Source organism: Mizuhopecten yessoensis, unplaced genomic scaffold, assembly GCF_002113885.1.
Source record: "Mizuhopecten yessoensis strain PY_sf001 unplaced genomic scaffold, ASM211388v2 scaffold10989_1, whole genome shotgun sequence".
In the NCBI taxonomy this organism is placed as follows: domain Eukaryota; kingdom Metazoa; phylum Mollusca; class Bivalvia; order Pectinida; family Pectinidae; genus Mizuhopecten; species Mizuhopecten yessoensis.
Window position 1 is genome coordinate 7,175 of NW_018408822.1, and position 12,747 is coordinate 19,921.

Genomic DNA, 12,747 nt, shown 5'->3' on the forward strand with positions numbered 1-12,747 from the left:
ATTCTACATTAGATATGTATGTATTTAACTTTTAATCATAACTATTATATACATTAAGTATAATATAGTTTACACATCTGGTACACATAAATGATGGATTTTATCCTGAAATCATTCAACTCTTCCTCAATAATTTTGTAGGTTACATTTCCTCCAACCATTATGTGTAATATCTCAAGATCTGGGAGAGAGTGTAAATAGACACAAAACAGTATATCCTTGATATTAATTATACAGCACCATAGTTGGTCCCCCAACTCTGAAGTATAAGTACACTGTAGCACTAGATGTGTCATTGGGTCTTGATATAAAAACCTACATTTATGACATAATTCCATGGTAGTCAAGCTACGGATGGTTACAACTATAGTCATTATATATTGAATATATTCTCTGTATTGAGGACATCGAAGCGCTAGCTTCCATAAAGTATTAGGTTTGAGTTGGTTATGTATTTCTCGAAACCTTGTAAAATCATTATCAACTTTCATACGTTCCCTTAGATTGTGTCCCTCATATTTCATTACAGAATTGTATGCTGTGGTTTTCCAATAACTTTTCTTTCGAAAGATTCCAGTTTCAACAAAATTATCTAGATTTTGATGCAACGAATACTTTTTTAATATTTTGACTCTGTCGGGGATGAATCCGTTCTGGTACGGTTTTCCTGGTCGAAACAAAAAGAGTCTTGTAATAAAAACTTTATAAACAAGAGACATTGGTTTCATTCTACACAATCTTCCCAAGAATATGAATTTTCTAATGTCTATATATGCCTCAATAGAGGTTCAACCAAGTAAGGATGTACACATGTCTGTTCTGGTTCTTTTTCAAACCCTTGAATACGTTTAACAATAAAATGTTGTGCTCTTTCTAACATTATTATTTCGGTTTTTGTTAATTGCCAAAGCTGGCACCCGGATAAGGCGGATGGATAAACTTTATTTTGATAAGCTTCGCTACTGTTAAAGGGTTGAGAGCACAAGGATGTGCACCGGAACGAACAAGGGACATCGTACCCGATCTTAACTTATTACATGCAAGTGTTGTTCTCTCAAAAGAGTTCTTTTTAGAGTTTAATAAAATACCAACATGTGTAATGCCGTCAGTCTGTGGCATAATATAATTGTAGAGATAAAGATCTTTATACATAGTACAAGTTCTACTACTTGGGTTTGTGAAAGTTACAATTTTGCTTTTTACAGCTGATAATGAAACACATATTGATATCATTTTCTGAAGACTTTTAAGACTCGTACTCACCAGACAAATGTCATCTGCCTGTGTAGGAACATTAACATTTAAATGAACAATTACTGCACCTAAACCAAAATTCTCTATTTCATTTAATAAATCGTTAATAAATACTAAATACATTTTGGCAGACAACGCCCCTCCTTGTAATATTCCACGTTCCATTTTGAGCATGGAGGACTTTAACCCATTAAATAAAACACAACTTTCAACATTTGTATACATGCATTTTAGCAAAATCCACGTCTTGGCGTTTAGACCCAATTCATAGATTTTGTACGATAAACCAGCGTGCCACACAGTGTCAAACGCTTTGTTACTCTCTAAGAAAACAACGTGGACGTTGGAACCGTATTCAATATTATGACTAATGCATTCTTGAAGACTGAATGATGTGCATAAACTACACAAATGCTTTTGATAAGCAGACTGTTGTATATTTGGAAATACACGGGAATTTAAAACTCGTTGAATTCTTTGTGATAAAACCATTTCAAACATTTTAAATAATACAGGTAATAATGTAATCCCCCTGTAGCTATTGGGGTCTTGTTTCTTTTTACCTTGACCTTTATACAAAGTTATAATACCTTTTTTCCAGCCATTTGGAATATATTCATTTTTTATAACATTATTAAATAAGGTGGCGATATATTTAAAAAGTGTTGTTCCACCGTGTTTAATATGCTCATATACTATACCGTCCCATCCTCCTGCTTTTTTTTAGATTTGAGACCCCTAGACACCAAGGCAATTTCTGAGGTGGTAATGCATTCATTCAGGTATATGTCTTCCTCATTATGAGCTTGTTTTCCAATTTCATTAACAAGGTTTATAATTTCTCTTTGGAACGTATTGTCAAATTCTTCATTCGGTTTATATTGGAACAGATTTTAAAAATGTGACGCCCACGCTTCGACAATGTTTTTGGGGTCTCGTAAAATTACATTGTTGTATTTCATTTCGGTTTGAGGTGTTTTGTTTTTACATGATTTTCCTTTGTATAACTGCCAGAATAAATTCTGATCAAGTTCACTGCATTTTTCTATTTCATTAAATTGTTCAGACATATACTTATTGAATGCATCACGTAGGTTTTTTCTGAAAGAAGTTTTGCTTTCTTTATACCCCAGAAAACTATTAGATACATTTCTAGGTTTCCCTTCACTTATCCATATTTGTCTTTTAATTTGCACTATACTGTGTATTTCTGACAACTCGTTAGACCAATAAAGTTTTAAATAACTTTTGTACTTTAGGTAAGGTAGTATTAGAGGATTGTAATATAGCAGAAACAATATCTGTGTTAAATTGATCTATACCTTCGTTAGACATTTGTCCGTGAGGTAATTCTATTGATTTTAGGTTATTTTCCAACTCCAGCTTATAATTATTAATATTACCGTGAAACATGGCTCTTTTCCAGTTGTATTTTACAAAGTAAGATGTATTACACTGAGATGACAGCGGTGAGACTTTTATAGAACATACAAAAGGGCTGTGCTCAGACATATTTATAGCTTCGTCATCTAATACTTCACATGAATCCAAAAGGTCAATCTTATTTGATTGGACAAGAACATGGTCAATAAATGTACAGTTACTGGTCTGGGGCAAAAATGTATAAACAGGTCCCTTGCAATCTGATTGTACATTGGCAGACAGTAGGTTCATTCTGTCCAAAAATAACAGGAAAATTGTGGATTTCTTGTCATCTTTAAATTGGTACCGAGGACCCTTAATTTTAACATTTAAATCACCTATAATTATTACTGGTCCTCGTTCCGAATAAACAGAGACAAGCGATTCTAACAGACTTTTATGGTCGGTGAAAATTTCAATTGGTCTCGAGGAGGCCGTCATGTAGGCCAAAAAACAATATATATGCTCCCCATTCCGAGTTTGAATCTCACTTCCAATAACTATCGGGCTATCCACAGGGATTTCTTGAACTAATAGCGATTTGTCTTTGTACAAAATACCAACACCACCTCTAATACTACATCTATAACGGAGTGGGTCAATTTCATAGACTGGTTTTGCTATGTATGAGTAACCACCACCTTTGAAAGTATCAAAAAATGACATATTAAATTCTCTCAACCAGTGCTCGGAGACACCACATATATCAATGTTATGTGTGTTGAGACAATTAAGAAGATATGGCGTGCCAGCCATTATCCCCTCAATGTTCCAACACATAATGTTAAGTTTTTCAGCCGCGCCCGTTCTCAGTTAGGAACACTTCGCGAGGTAGCCACGAGCGTACATATATGCCTTCTGGCCAGAAGGACCGGTTTCCAACCAAACAGTTACCGTCGTCTTCCTCGTTTAGTTGTGCCGATGCTGTTCGTTTGTAGTCTCTTTCGAAATATCGAAGAAAGGTAACTTTGATATTTTCCGTTCGAGGTATTGTCGCATCAGTTCCTCTGACGAAGTTGCCTTTATTGATACCATGCACATAGAATCTTTGGACTTTACGACGATTCACGGTTTAAATCCACTGAACTGTTCACGCGGTTTGTTACATACTGATGACGGATAGTGGACTTGTATGGGTTTCGGTTTCTCGTGTGTCTGTTTATTCCGAGAGGAGATTTTTCGGGCGCAGATGAAGAGCAGTGAACTGGTATATGTTTTGGTTCCTCTGTTTGTCCGCTTGTTTGTCGTACCATCACTTGTACATTTATTGACAGTGTCACTTTTCCAATTATAGTCTGTTTCATACTTTCCCCACAGGTAACTTACCTGTGTGAAAGTTACCTGTGTGAAAGTTACCTGTGTAACTTGTAGCTTTGTTGTATATGTTGGGTATAAATAAGGTTTTAATACATTTTTTGGTTCCAAATATCTTTATATATAATATAAACACTTTTAAACAGATAATATAGAATATAACAGCACTACATAAGAGTTCACAATCGAGTATTTCACTACTTATACATAATGATTACGTTTCAATTATATTACAATTTTTAAACATACAACCGTCACTGCATATTAATCATATCAATTTATATTACACTGTTAGGCCACACTTGTCGTAGAACGTTGTGTGCTGCAGTCTCGAAGTCAACGCACACTGTTGTTGGGTTGAGAGGTAGGTTGAGGTCGGTCATGGTTGTTTTCAGTAGTGTCAGGAACCGGGTGTACAACTGCTGGGTCTTGCCTGATAGTAGTGAGTAGATGAGTGGGTACATCTTTCCGTCAATCAGTCCGTGGATGGTGTATATCTGATAGAAGAGTTTAGGGCATGTGCAGAAAGTTCCATCACAGTAGAGGTTGTCAGCATTGGCAAGGTCGAAGAGGTTGTCCATAGTAGCGAAACTGATGATGCGCGAGTCATCTTCATCAAAAAGCAGGAACTGTTCCCCGGCAGTCGTCTTGGTCCAGAATCCGTCCAGGTCAACGTTGGATATGACAGCCCCAGAATGATTGTTTGCTATATATAACCAATTTGGCTTGGATATTCATCATCAGCTTGATACAAATTAAGGAGTGCTTAAATAATGGTAACACCCATCATCATCTCAGTAATAAACATAGGCCGTGATCTCTTTTAGCTCACCTGGATGGAAATGATGGGTTGGTTATGGGGTTAGTTACTCAGCATGTTTGTCAAGATGGATGTGACTTAGAGGTCCAGTGACATTTAATCCCTGACGAAGGGCTAAGCCCGAAAGCTTGGAAAAGAGTTACTTACAAGTTCATTAATATTATTGCGTTCCATATAGGAACATACGTTTAAAGACAATTAGTACAAGGGAATACATTCACCATCTTTCATCACTCTAGCCTTAATGTCATTGTACATATTTGTAATAATTCGGAAACATTTTCCATCTATATTATTAACCAAAAGTTTGTTCCAAAGGCCTTTTCTCCAAACACTATCAAAAAGCTTTTTCAAAATCTATAAAGGCACAATTAATGCATGAAGTGAAAATATATGGTCAATAGTGGAGTGATTTCTTCGAAACCCTGCTTGATTTTCGAGAATGAGTTCTACATTATCTGCATATTTACTTAATCGTTCATTAATTTCAGCTACAAACAATTTAGCTAGACAGCTAACCAAAGTAATTGGACGATAGTTAGTGGCATCATACAAACTTCCATTGTTCAGGGATGATGTTTCCCAGGAGCCAGGTTTCAGGCACGTGACCAGTGTTAAAAATATAATTGAAAAATCAATGGTTGACTTAATATATTCGTTACATAGCATGTCGTTACCAACAGCCTTATTATTCTTTAACATTTTAACACATTTCATTATTTCGTTCGGCAGTATTGGCTCATTTATAAAAGTATTAGCTTCCAGTTTTGACAGCTCAGTAAGCTCATCAATAGAAAACACATGATTATCCTGACCTTCATTTTTTTGTTAAAACATGAATTAAACAAGTTAAAAAGATCTTCAATACCAGCCTTACAAGTACTTTTTTTTGGAACTACTTGTATTAATTATTTTCCAGTATTCTTTTGGATTTCTTGACCTTAGTGTCCGGAGTTTATTTTTAATCTCTAACTTATGCTTGATGACACAACGATTAAGTGTTGTTTTTATATAACCGTTCCTTTACATACATTTTCTCTTTGAGGTTAACATTACCAAACTTTTTTTATAACCGTTTGACTTTTCTATAATTTTGGCGAGCAGACTAACAGTCTCTCGTAAACCAAGGTTTTTAAAATTTAAAAACATGTTTATTTACAGAATTTGGCTTAGCGTGGTTAGTTCCAAATGCATACATATATCATTAATGATAGAGTTGATAGAATTACCACTATTGTCAACATTTGTGTGATTACGTAATTATTTAACAAGGTTATTGATACAATGGCGTTGTTCAGTTATAAAATCTACAAAAACACATTAAAAGTCATCATTTCACTTTCTTGGTTTACTTGTATTTTATGTAACCCCAGTATTCAAATTATCATATATGTTATTTTTATCACACAAATGCAGACATAATGTGTAACAGGGAATGTACATCGGATAACATGGGTGAGAATTCATTGATAGAAAATTCGTCCACAATACCAAGTGTGTCGATGTTACCTATGCAGTAATACAGACGCGGATGAGAAAGCTGCTTGATGTGACATTAAAAACGGACTTAGGTAATCTACTTCCGTGATATAGATAGAGAATATTTTGCATGTACATTACATATTTATTGATAAATGCTTTTCCATGTTCACCCAACATAATGACATGTTACCTCAATATAAGGACTTGTCAACCCAACATAATGACATGTCAACCCAACATATGATATGTTACCCAACATAATGCTGAAAATGAAGATACGACAGTCGTGGCGTTCCATATGATAGCTTTTGAAGCGTGTGTATTTCTGACATTTGTAACGAACTCTTGATGATCAGTGCAGTGTAACAGACGATATTTCTGATAATTTGCATGAGTGTTAAAATTGTTTCCATTGGTTATTTCACCCGGGCGATGAGCATTTTGTACGATATTACAGACCTTGGTCTGTTTTTTGGTTGTAATACAAAAATATTGTATTGTAGTTCCGGTCGGTGTTGTATTTTAAAATACGCTGATAATTATGTCTCGTGGTGCATGGTATTTAAAGTCCCATCAACGACACAGCTTCCAAATAGACTATATAGTGACAATGCCATGCAAATGTAAATATATAATGATGATAACGTAAAACGTCTGACGACAAACGATAGTCCTTCATCCGGGTTCTTCCATTGTCGCTTGTTTGTCGCTTGTTGTAGCTGTCGTCTTTGGTTTCTGTTCCTAGGGGTTAGTTATGTTTTTCTCTCTCTTTTTTCTTCCCAATGCATCTTTCGGAACTTGACGTTTTCTTTCAATTTTGCCACTTGGAACCCTTTTACTTTCATCGTCCTCAACAAGCGGTTCTTTAGTATTTTCAGGATATTGATTATCGTTTTCATTTTTCAACATTGCCACTTTTTGTTCGTCATCAGCTTCTTCATCCTCGTCACCCTGACAGCAGATGAATATAAAAGAAAGAAATGTAATTTATTTGAAGTCCGTGTATTTGTGTTTTCAATGATATAACATTGCATTAATTGCTCCATTCATTATATGCATTCATTGATATAAAAGATATCTGATATTATCCACAAACTTAACTAACTCATTCAGGAAGTTATCAAACACATTTAGATTATTTTAAATCTGTCTTTCGTCATCATACAATTCTCGTTTGAAGGTTTCCTGTTATTCTAAAATCATCGTTGCTATATTATCTGTCTAACTGAAAACCCGAGGAACGTATGTTGTAAAACAGGTTCGAACAGCCTTTTAATAAGGAGAATTAACCATCTCGGTAACCGTGTTCACCTCATTACCGATTAACAGTAGAGAAGTTAACATTTGGTTGCCGTTGAAGATAGTTATAGATTGTATGAGGCGACAAAAGGATGAAAGGAATAAATACATAAGAAGAGGAAAGAATATATAAATGTCTGAACCATTTTACCCATATTTTTTTTTTTCATCTTCATAAAAAAGTGATTAAACTGAATGTTTTGAAAAGCGTAGAAAAGCAGTAAAAAAAAACCTTTTAGTACTTAAATTTTATTTATATGGATATGTACAAACCATCTTTTAACAGTGAATTCCGAGTTATACACCGGACAGATTTCTATTCGTACCTTACATTTTCTTGGAGTTATCTCCCTTATAACAGAAACATGCTATGCTTTGCAATTTCTACACAGAATTATCGTTCCTTGCTCTCACAAATAAATGCTATGACCGAAATTTGATATCTTTCTTCCTTCTCCGGTTCGGATTTTTGCATTTATACAACAGGGCAACTATGATTTCTGGAACCACAGTAAGACTGACTGTGGCGCATGAAATAGACTGTTTTGCAAATACTTAGGCATAAGCCGTTTACGGAGTTGTTTGTGAGTGTCAGGTACGGCACCCCCTCGTGGACGTATTATTTCTATTTATATGCGTTTACTTTTGCGAATTATATTTAATCTTTAAGTATTCAGAGAAAAGCCGTTGTTTTCTGAGGATACGTCAAAAGTCTATCAGGATTATACTGTCGGAAATTGTATTATCATTGGTGACGCAAAGCGAGCGGAGCCAGAGAAAAAAAAATACCTTCATGACGGTTCTCATCACGATTTTTTCCCATTCTCATAAACCTTTGTTCATAAATGTAGGTTTGGTCACAGAGTCATACAAATAGAATGGCATTTTCAATAAACGACCGTTGCAGTGACGTCATTTCAACCATATCTTGTAATAAGCGTCTTTTCTTTCGCTGAACGTATGAAACGGGCAAAACATAAAAATATTTTACGCATCATCAATTGTTTGCTTTTTAATACTTCTGATATCAGCCAATCAAGTTAAATAGATGTCTTTGCTGGTGAACATTCGTTCATCGAAATTTCGTATCTTTAAGAAACGTTTAAAACTAATTAACAATTTCTGTCAGACATAGTTGGAGTAAACGCAAACTAAATTTCTCAGCAAACAAAGCGATGAAGTAAACAAGAACACTCAACTTAGGGCTTTTCCAATGGAGTTAACAGCCTTGTACAATGGAGTTAACAACCTTGTACAATGGAGTTAACAGCCTTGTAAAATGGAGTTAACAACCTTGTAAAATGGAGTTAACAACCTTGTACACTAGAGTTAACAACCTTGGACACAGGAGTTAACAACCTTGTACACTGGAGTTAACAACCTTGTACGCTAGAGTTTACAATCTTGTACACTAGAGTTTACAACCTTGTACACTAGAGTTTACAACCTTGAAAAATGGAGTTAACAACCTTGTACACTAGAGTTTACAACCTTGTACAATGGAGTTAACAGCCTTGTACAATGGAGTTAACAGCCTTGTACACTGGAGTTAACAGCCTTGTACACTAGAGTTTACAACCTTGGACACTGGAGTTAACAACCTTGTACACTAGAGTTAACAACCTTGTACACTAGAGTTTACAACCTTGTACACTGGAGTTAACAACCTTGTACGCTAGAGTTTACAATCTTGTACACTAGAGTTTACAACCTTGTACACTAGAGTTAACAACCTTGTACGCTAGAGGTAACAACCTTGTACACTGTAGTTATTAATTTTGTACACTAGAGTTGACAACCTTTATACACAAGAGTTAACAACCTTGTAAACTGGAGTTAACAACAATGTACAATGGAGTTAACAACTTTGTACACTAGAGTTTACAACCTTGTATACCGGAGTTAACAACCTTGTACACGTGAGATAACAACCTTGTACACTAGAGTTAACACCCTTGTACACTAGATTTAACAACCTTGTATACTGGATTTAACAACCTTGTACATGAGTTAACAACCTTTGACAATGGGGTTAGAAAATTTGTACACTAGAGTTAACAACCTTGTATACTGGATTTAACAACCTTGTACATTAGAATTAACAACCTTGTACACTGGAGTTAACAACCTTGTACGCTAGAGTTAACAACCTTTGACAATGGGATTAGAAACTTTGTACACTAGAGTTAACAACCTTGTATACTGGAGTAAACAACAACCCTTGTACACTAGAGTTAACAACCTTGTATACTGGAGTAAACAACAACCCTTGTACACTAGAGTTAACAACCTTGTATACTGGAGTAAACAACAACCCTTGTACACTAGAGTTAACAACCTTGTATACTGGATTTAACAACCTTGTACATTAGAATTAACAACCTTGTACACTGGAGTTAACAACCTTGTACGCTAGAGTTAACAACCTTTGACAATGGGATTAGAAACTTTGTACACTAGAGTTAACAACCTTGCACACTAGATTTAACAACCTTGTATACTGGATTTAACAACCTTGTACATGAGTTAACAACCTTTGACAATGGGGTTAGAAAATTTGTACACTAGAGTTAACAACCTTGTATACTGGAGTTAACAACCTTGTACACTAGAGTTTAAAACCTTGTACACTAGAGTTAACAACCTTATACACAGGAGTTAACAACCTTGTACACTGGAGGTAACAACCTTTTACGCTAGAGTTAACAACCTTTGACAATGGCGTTAGAAACTTTGTACACTAGAGTTAACAACCTTGTACACTAGATTTTACAACCTTGTATACTGGATTTAACAACCTTGTACATGAGTTAACAACCTTTGACAATGGGGTTAGAAAATTTGTACACTAGAGTTAACAACCTTGTACGCTAGAGTTAACAACCTTTGACAATGGGGTTAGAAAATTTGTACACTAGAGTTAACAACCTTGTATACTGGAGTAAACAACAACCCTTGTACACTAGAGTTAACAACCTTGTACACAGGAGTTAACAACCTTGTACACTGGAGTTAACAACCTTTTACGCTAGAGTTAACAACCTTTGACAATGGGGTTAGAAACTTTGTACACTAGAGTTAACAACCTTGTACACTAGATTTAACAACCTTGTATACTGGATTTAACAACCTTGTACATTAGAATTAACTCCAGTGTACAAGGTTGTAAACTCTAGTGTACAGGGTTGTTCACTCCAGTGTACAAGGTTGTTAATTCTTATGTACAAGGTTGTTAACTCCAGTTTACAAGGTTGTTAACTCCAGTTAACAACCTTGTAAACTGGATTTAACAACCTTGTACACTAGAGTTGACAACCTTGTATACTGGAGTAAACAACAACTATATACACTAGAGTTAACAACCTTGTATACTGGAGTAAACAACAACTTTATACACTAGAGTTAAGAACCTTGTACGCTAGAGTTTACAACCTTGTATACTGGAGTTAACAACCTTGTACACTGGAATTAACAACCCTGTAAACTAGAGTTTACAACCTTGTACACTTGAGTTAGCAACCCTGTACACTGAAGTTAACAACCTTGTACACTAGAGTTAACAACCTTGTATACTGGAGTAAACAACAACTTTATACACTAGAGTTAACAACCTTGTACGCTAGAGTTTACAACCTTGTATACTGGAGTTAACAACCTTGTACACTGGAGTTTAAAACGTTGTATACTGGAGTTAACAACTTTGTATACTGGAGTTAACAACCTTGTATACTGGAGTTAACAACCTTGTACATTAGAATTAACAACCTTGTACATTAGAATTAACAGCCTTGTAAACTGGAGTTAATAACCTTGCACACATGAGTTAACAACGTTGTACACTAGAGTTTACAACCTTGTACACTGGAGTTAACAACCTTGCACACTGGAGTTAACAACCTTGTACATTAGAATTAACAACCTTTTACATTAGAATTAACAGCCTTGTAAACTGGAGTTAACAACCTTGTACACTAGAGTTTACAACCTTGTACACTGGAGTTAACAACCTTGCACACTGGAGTTAACAACCTTGGACATTAGAATTAACAGCCTTGTACACTGGAGTTAACAACCTTGTACATTGGAGTTAACAACCTTGTACATTAGAATTAACAGACTTGTACACTGGAGATAACAACCTTGTACATTAGAATTAACAGCCTTGTACACTGGAGTTAACAGCCTTGTACAATGGAGTTAACAACCTTGTACACTGGAGTTAACAACCTTGGACACAAGAGTTAAAAGCTTTGTACACTAGAGTTAACAGCCGTGTACACTGTAGTTATTAATTTTGTACACTAGAGTTAACAACCTTATACACAAGAGTTAACAACCTTGTAAACTGGAGTTAACAACCTTGTATACTTGAGTTAACAACTTTTTATACCGGAGTTAGCAACCTTGTATACTGGATTTAACAACCCTGTACACTGGAGTTTAAAACGTTGTATACTGGAGTTAACAACTTTGTATACTGGAGTTAACAACCTTGTACACTTGAGTTAACAACTTTGACATTAGAGTTAACAACCTTGTACACTGGAGTTAACAACCTTGGATACTAGAGTTAAAAGATTTGTACACTAGAGTTAACAACCTTGTACACTGTAGTTAACAAATTTGTCCACTAGAGTTAACAATTTTGAACACAGGAGTTAACAACTTTGTACACTGGAGTTAACAACCTTTTACACTAGAGTTAACAACCTTTGACAATGGGGTTAGAAACATTGTACACTAGAGTTAACAACCTTGTACACTAGAGTTAACAACCTTGTATACTGGATTTAACAACCTTGTACATTAGAATTAACAACCTTGTACACTGGAGTTAACAACCTTGTACACTGGAGTTAACAACCTTGTACACTGGAGTTAACAACCTTGTAAACTGGATTTAACAACCTTGTACGCTAGAGTTAACAACCTTGTACACTAGAGTTAACAACCTTGTACACTGGAGTTAACAACCTTGTACACTGGAGTTAACAACCTTGTAAACTGGATTGAACAACCTTGTACACTAGAGTTAACAACCTTGTACACTGGAGTTAACAACCCTGTACACTAGAATTTACAACCTTGTACACTTGAGTTAGCAACCCTGTACACTGGAGTTAACAACCTTGTACACTAGAGTTAACAACCTTGTA

General features: G+C 35.3%; 1 protein-coding gene across 1 annotated transcript in view; it reads right to left on the minus strand.

Annotated features, from left to right (window-relative positions):
* Positions 1-4,128: 4,128 nt before the first annotated feature.
* The window catches only part of LOC110464443, an 11,886-nt gene continuing 3,267 nt past the window's right edge, over positions 4,129-12,747 (minus strand). Inside the window, exon 4 of the mRNA XM_021519660.1 lies at positions 4,129-7,243. Coding sequence (XP_021375335.1) covers positions 7,034-7,243 — 210 coding nt within the window. The 3' untranslated portion in view covers positions 4,129-7,033. The remainder of the gene's footprint in view (positions 7,244-12,747) is intronic.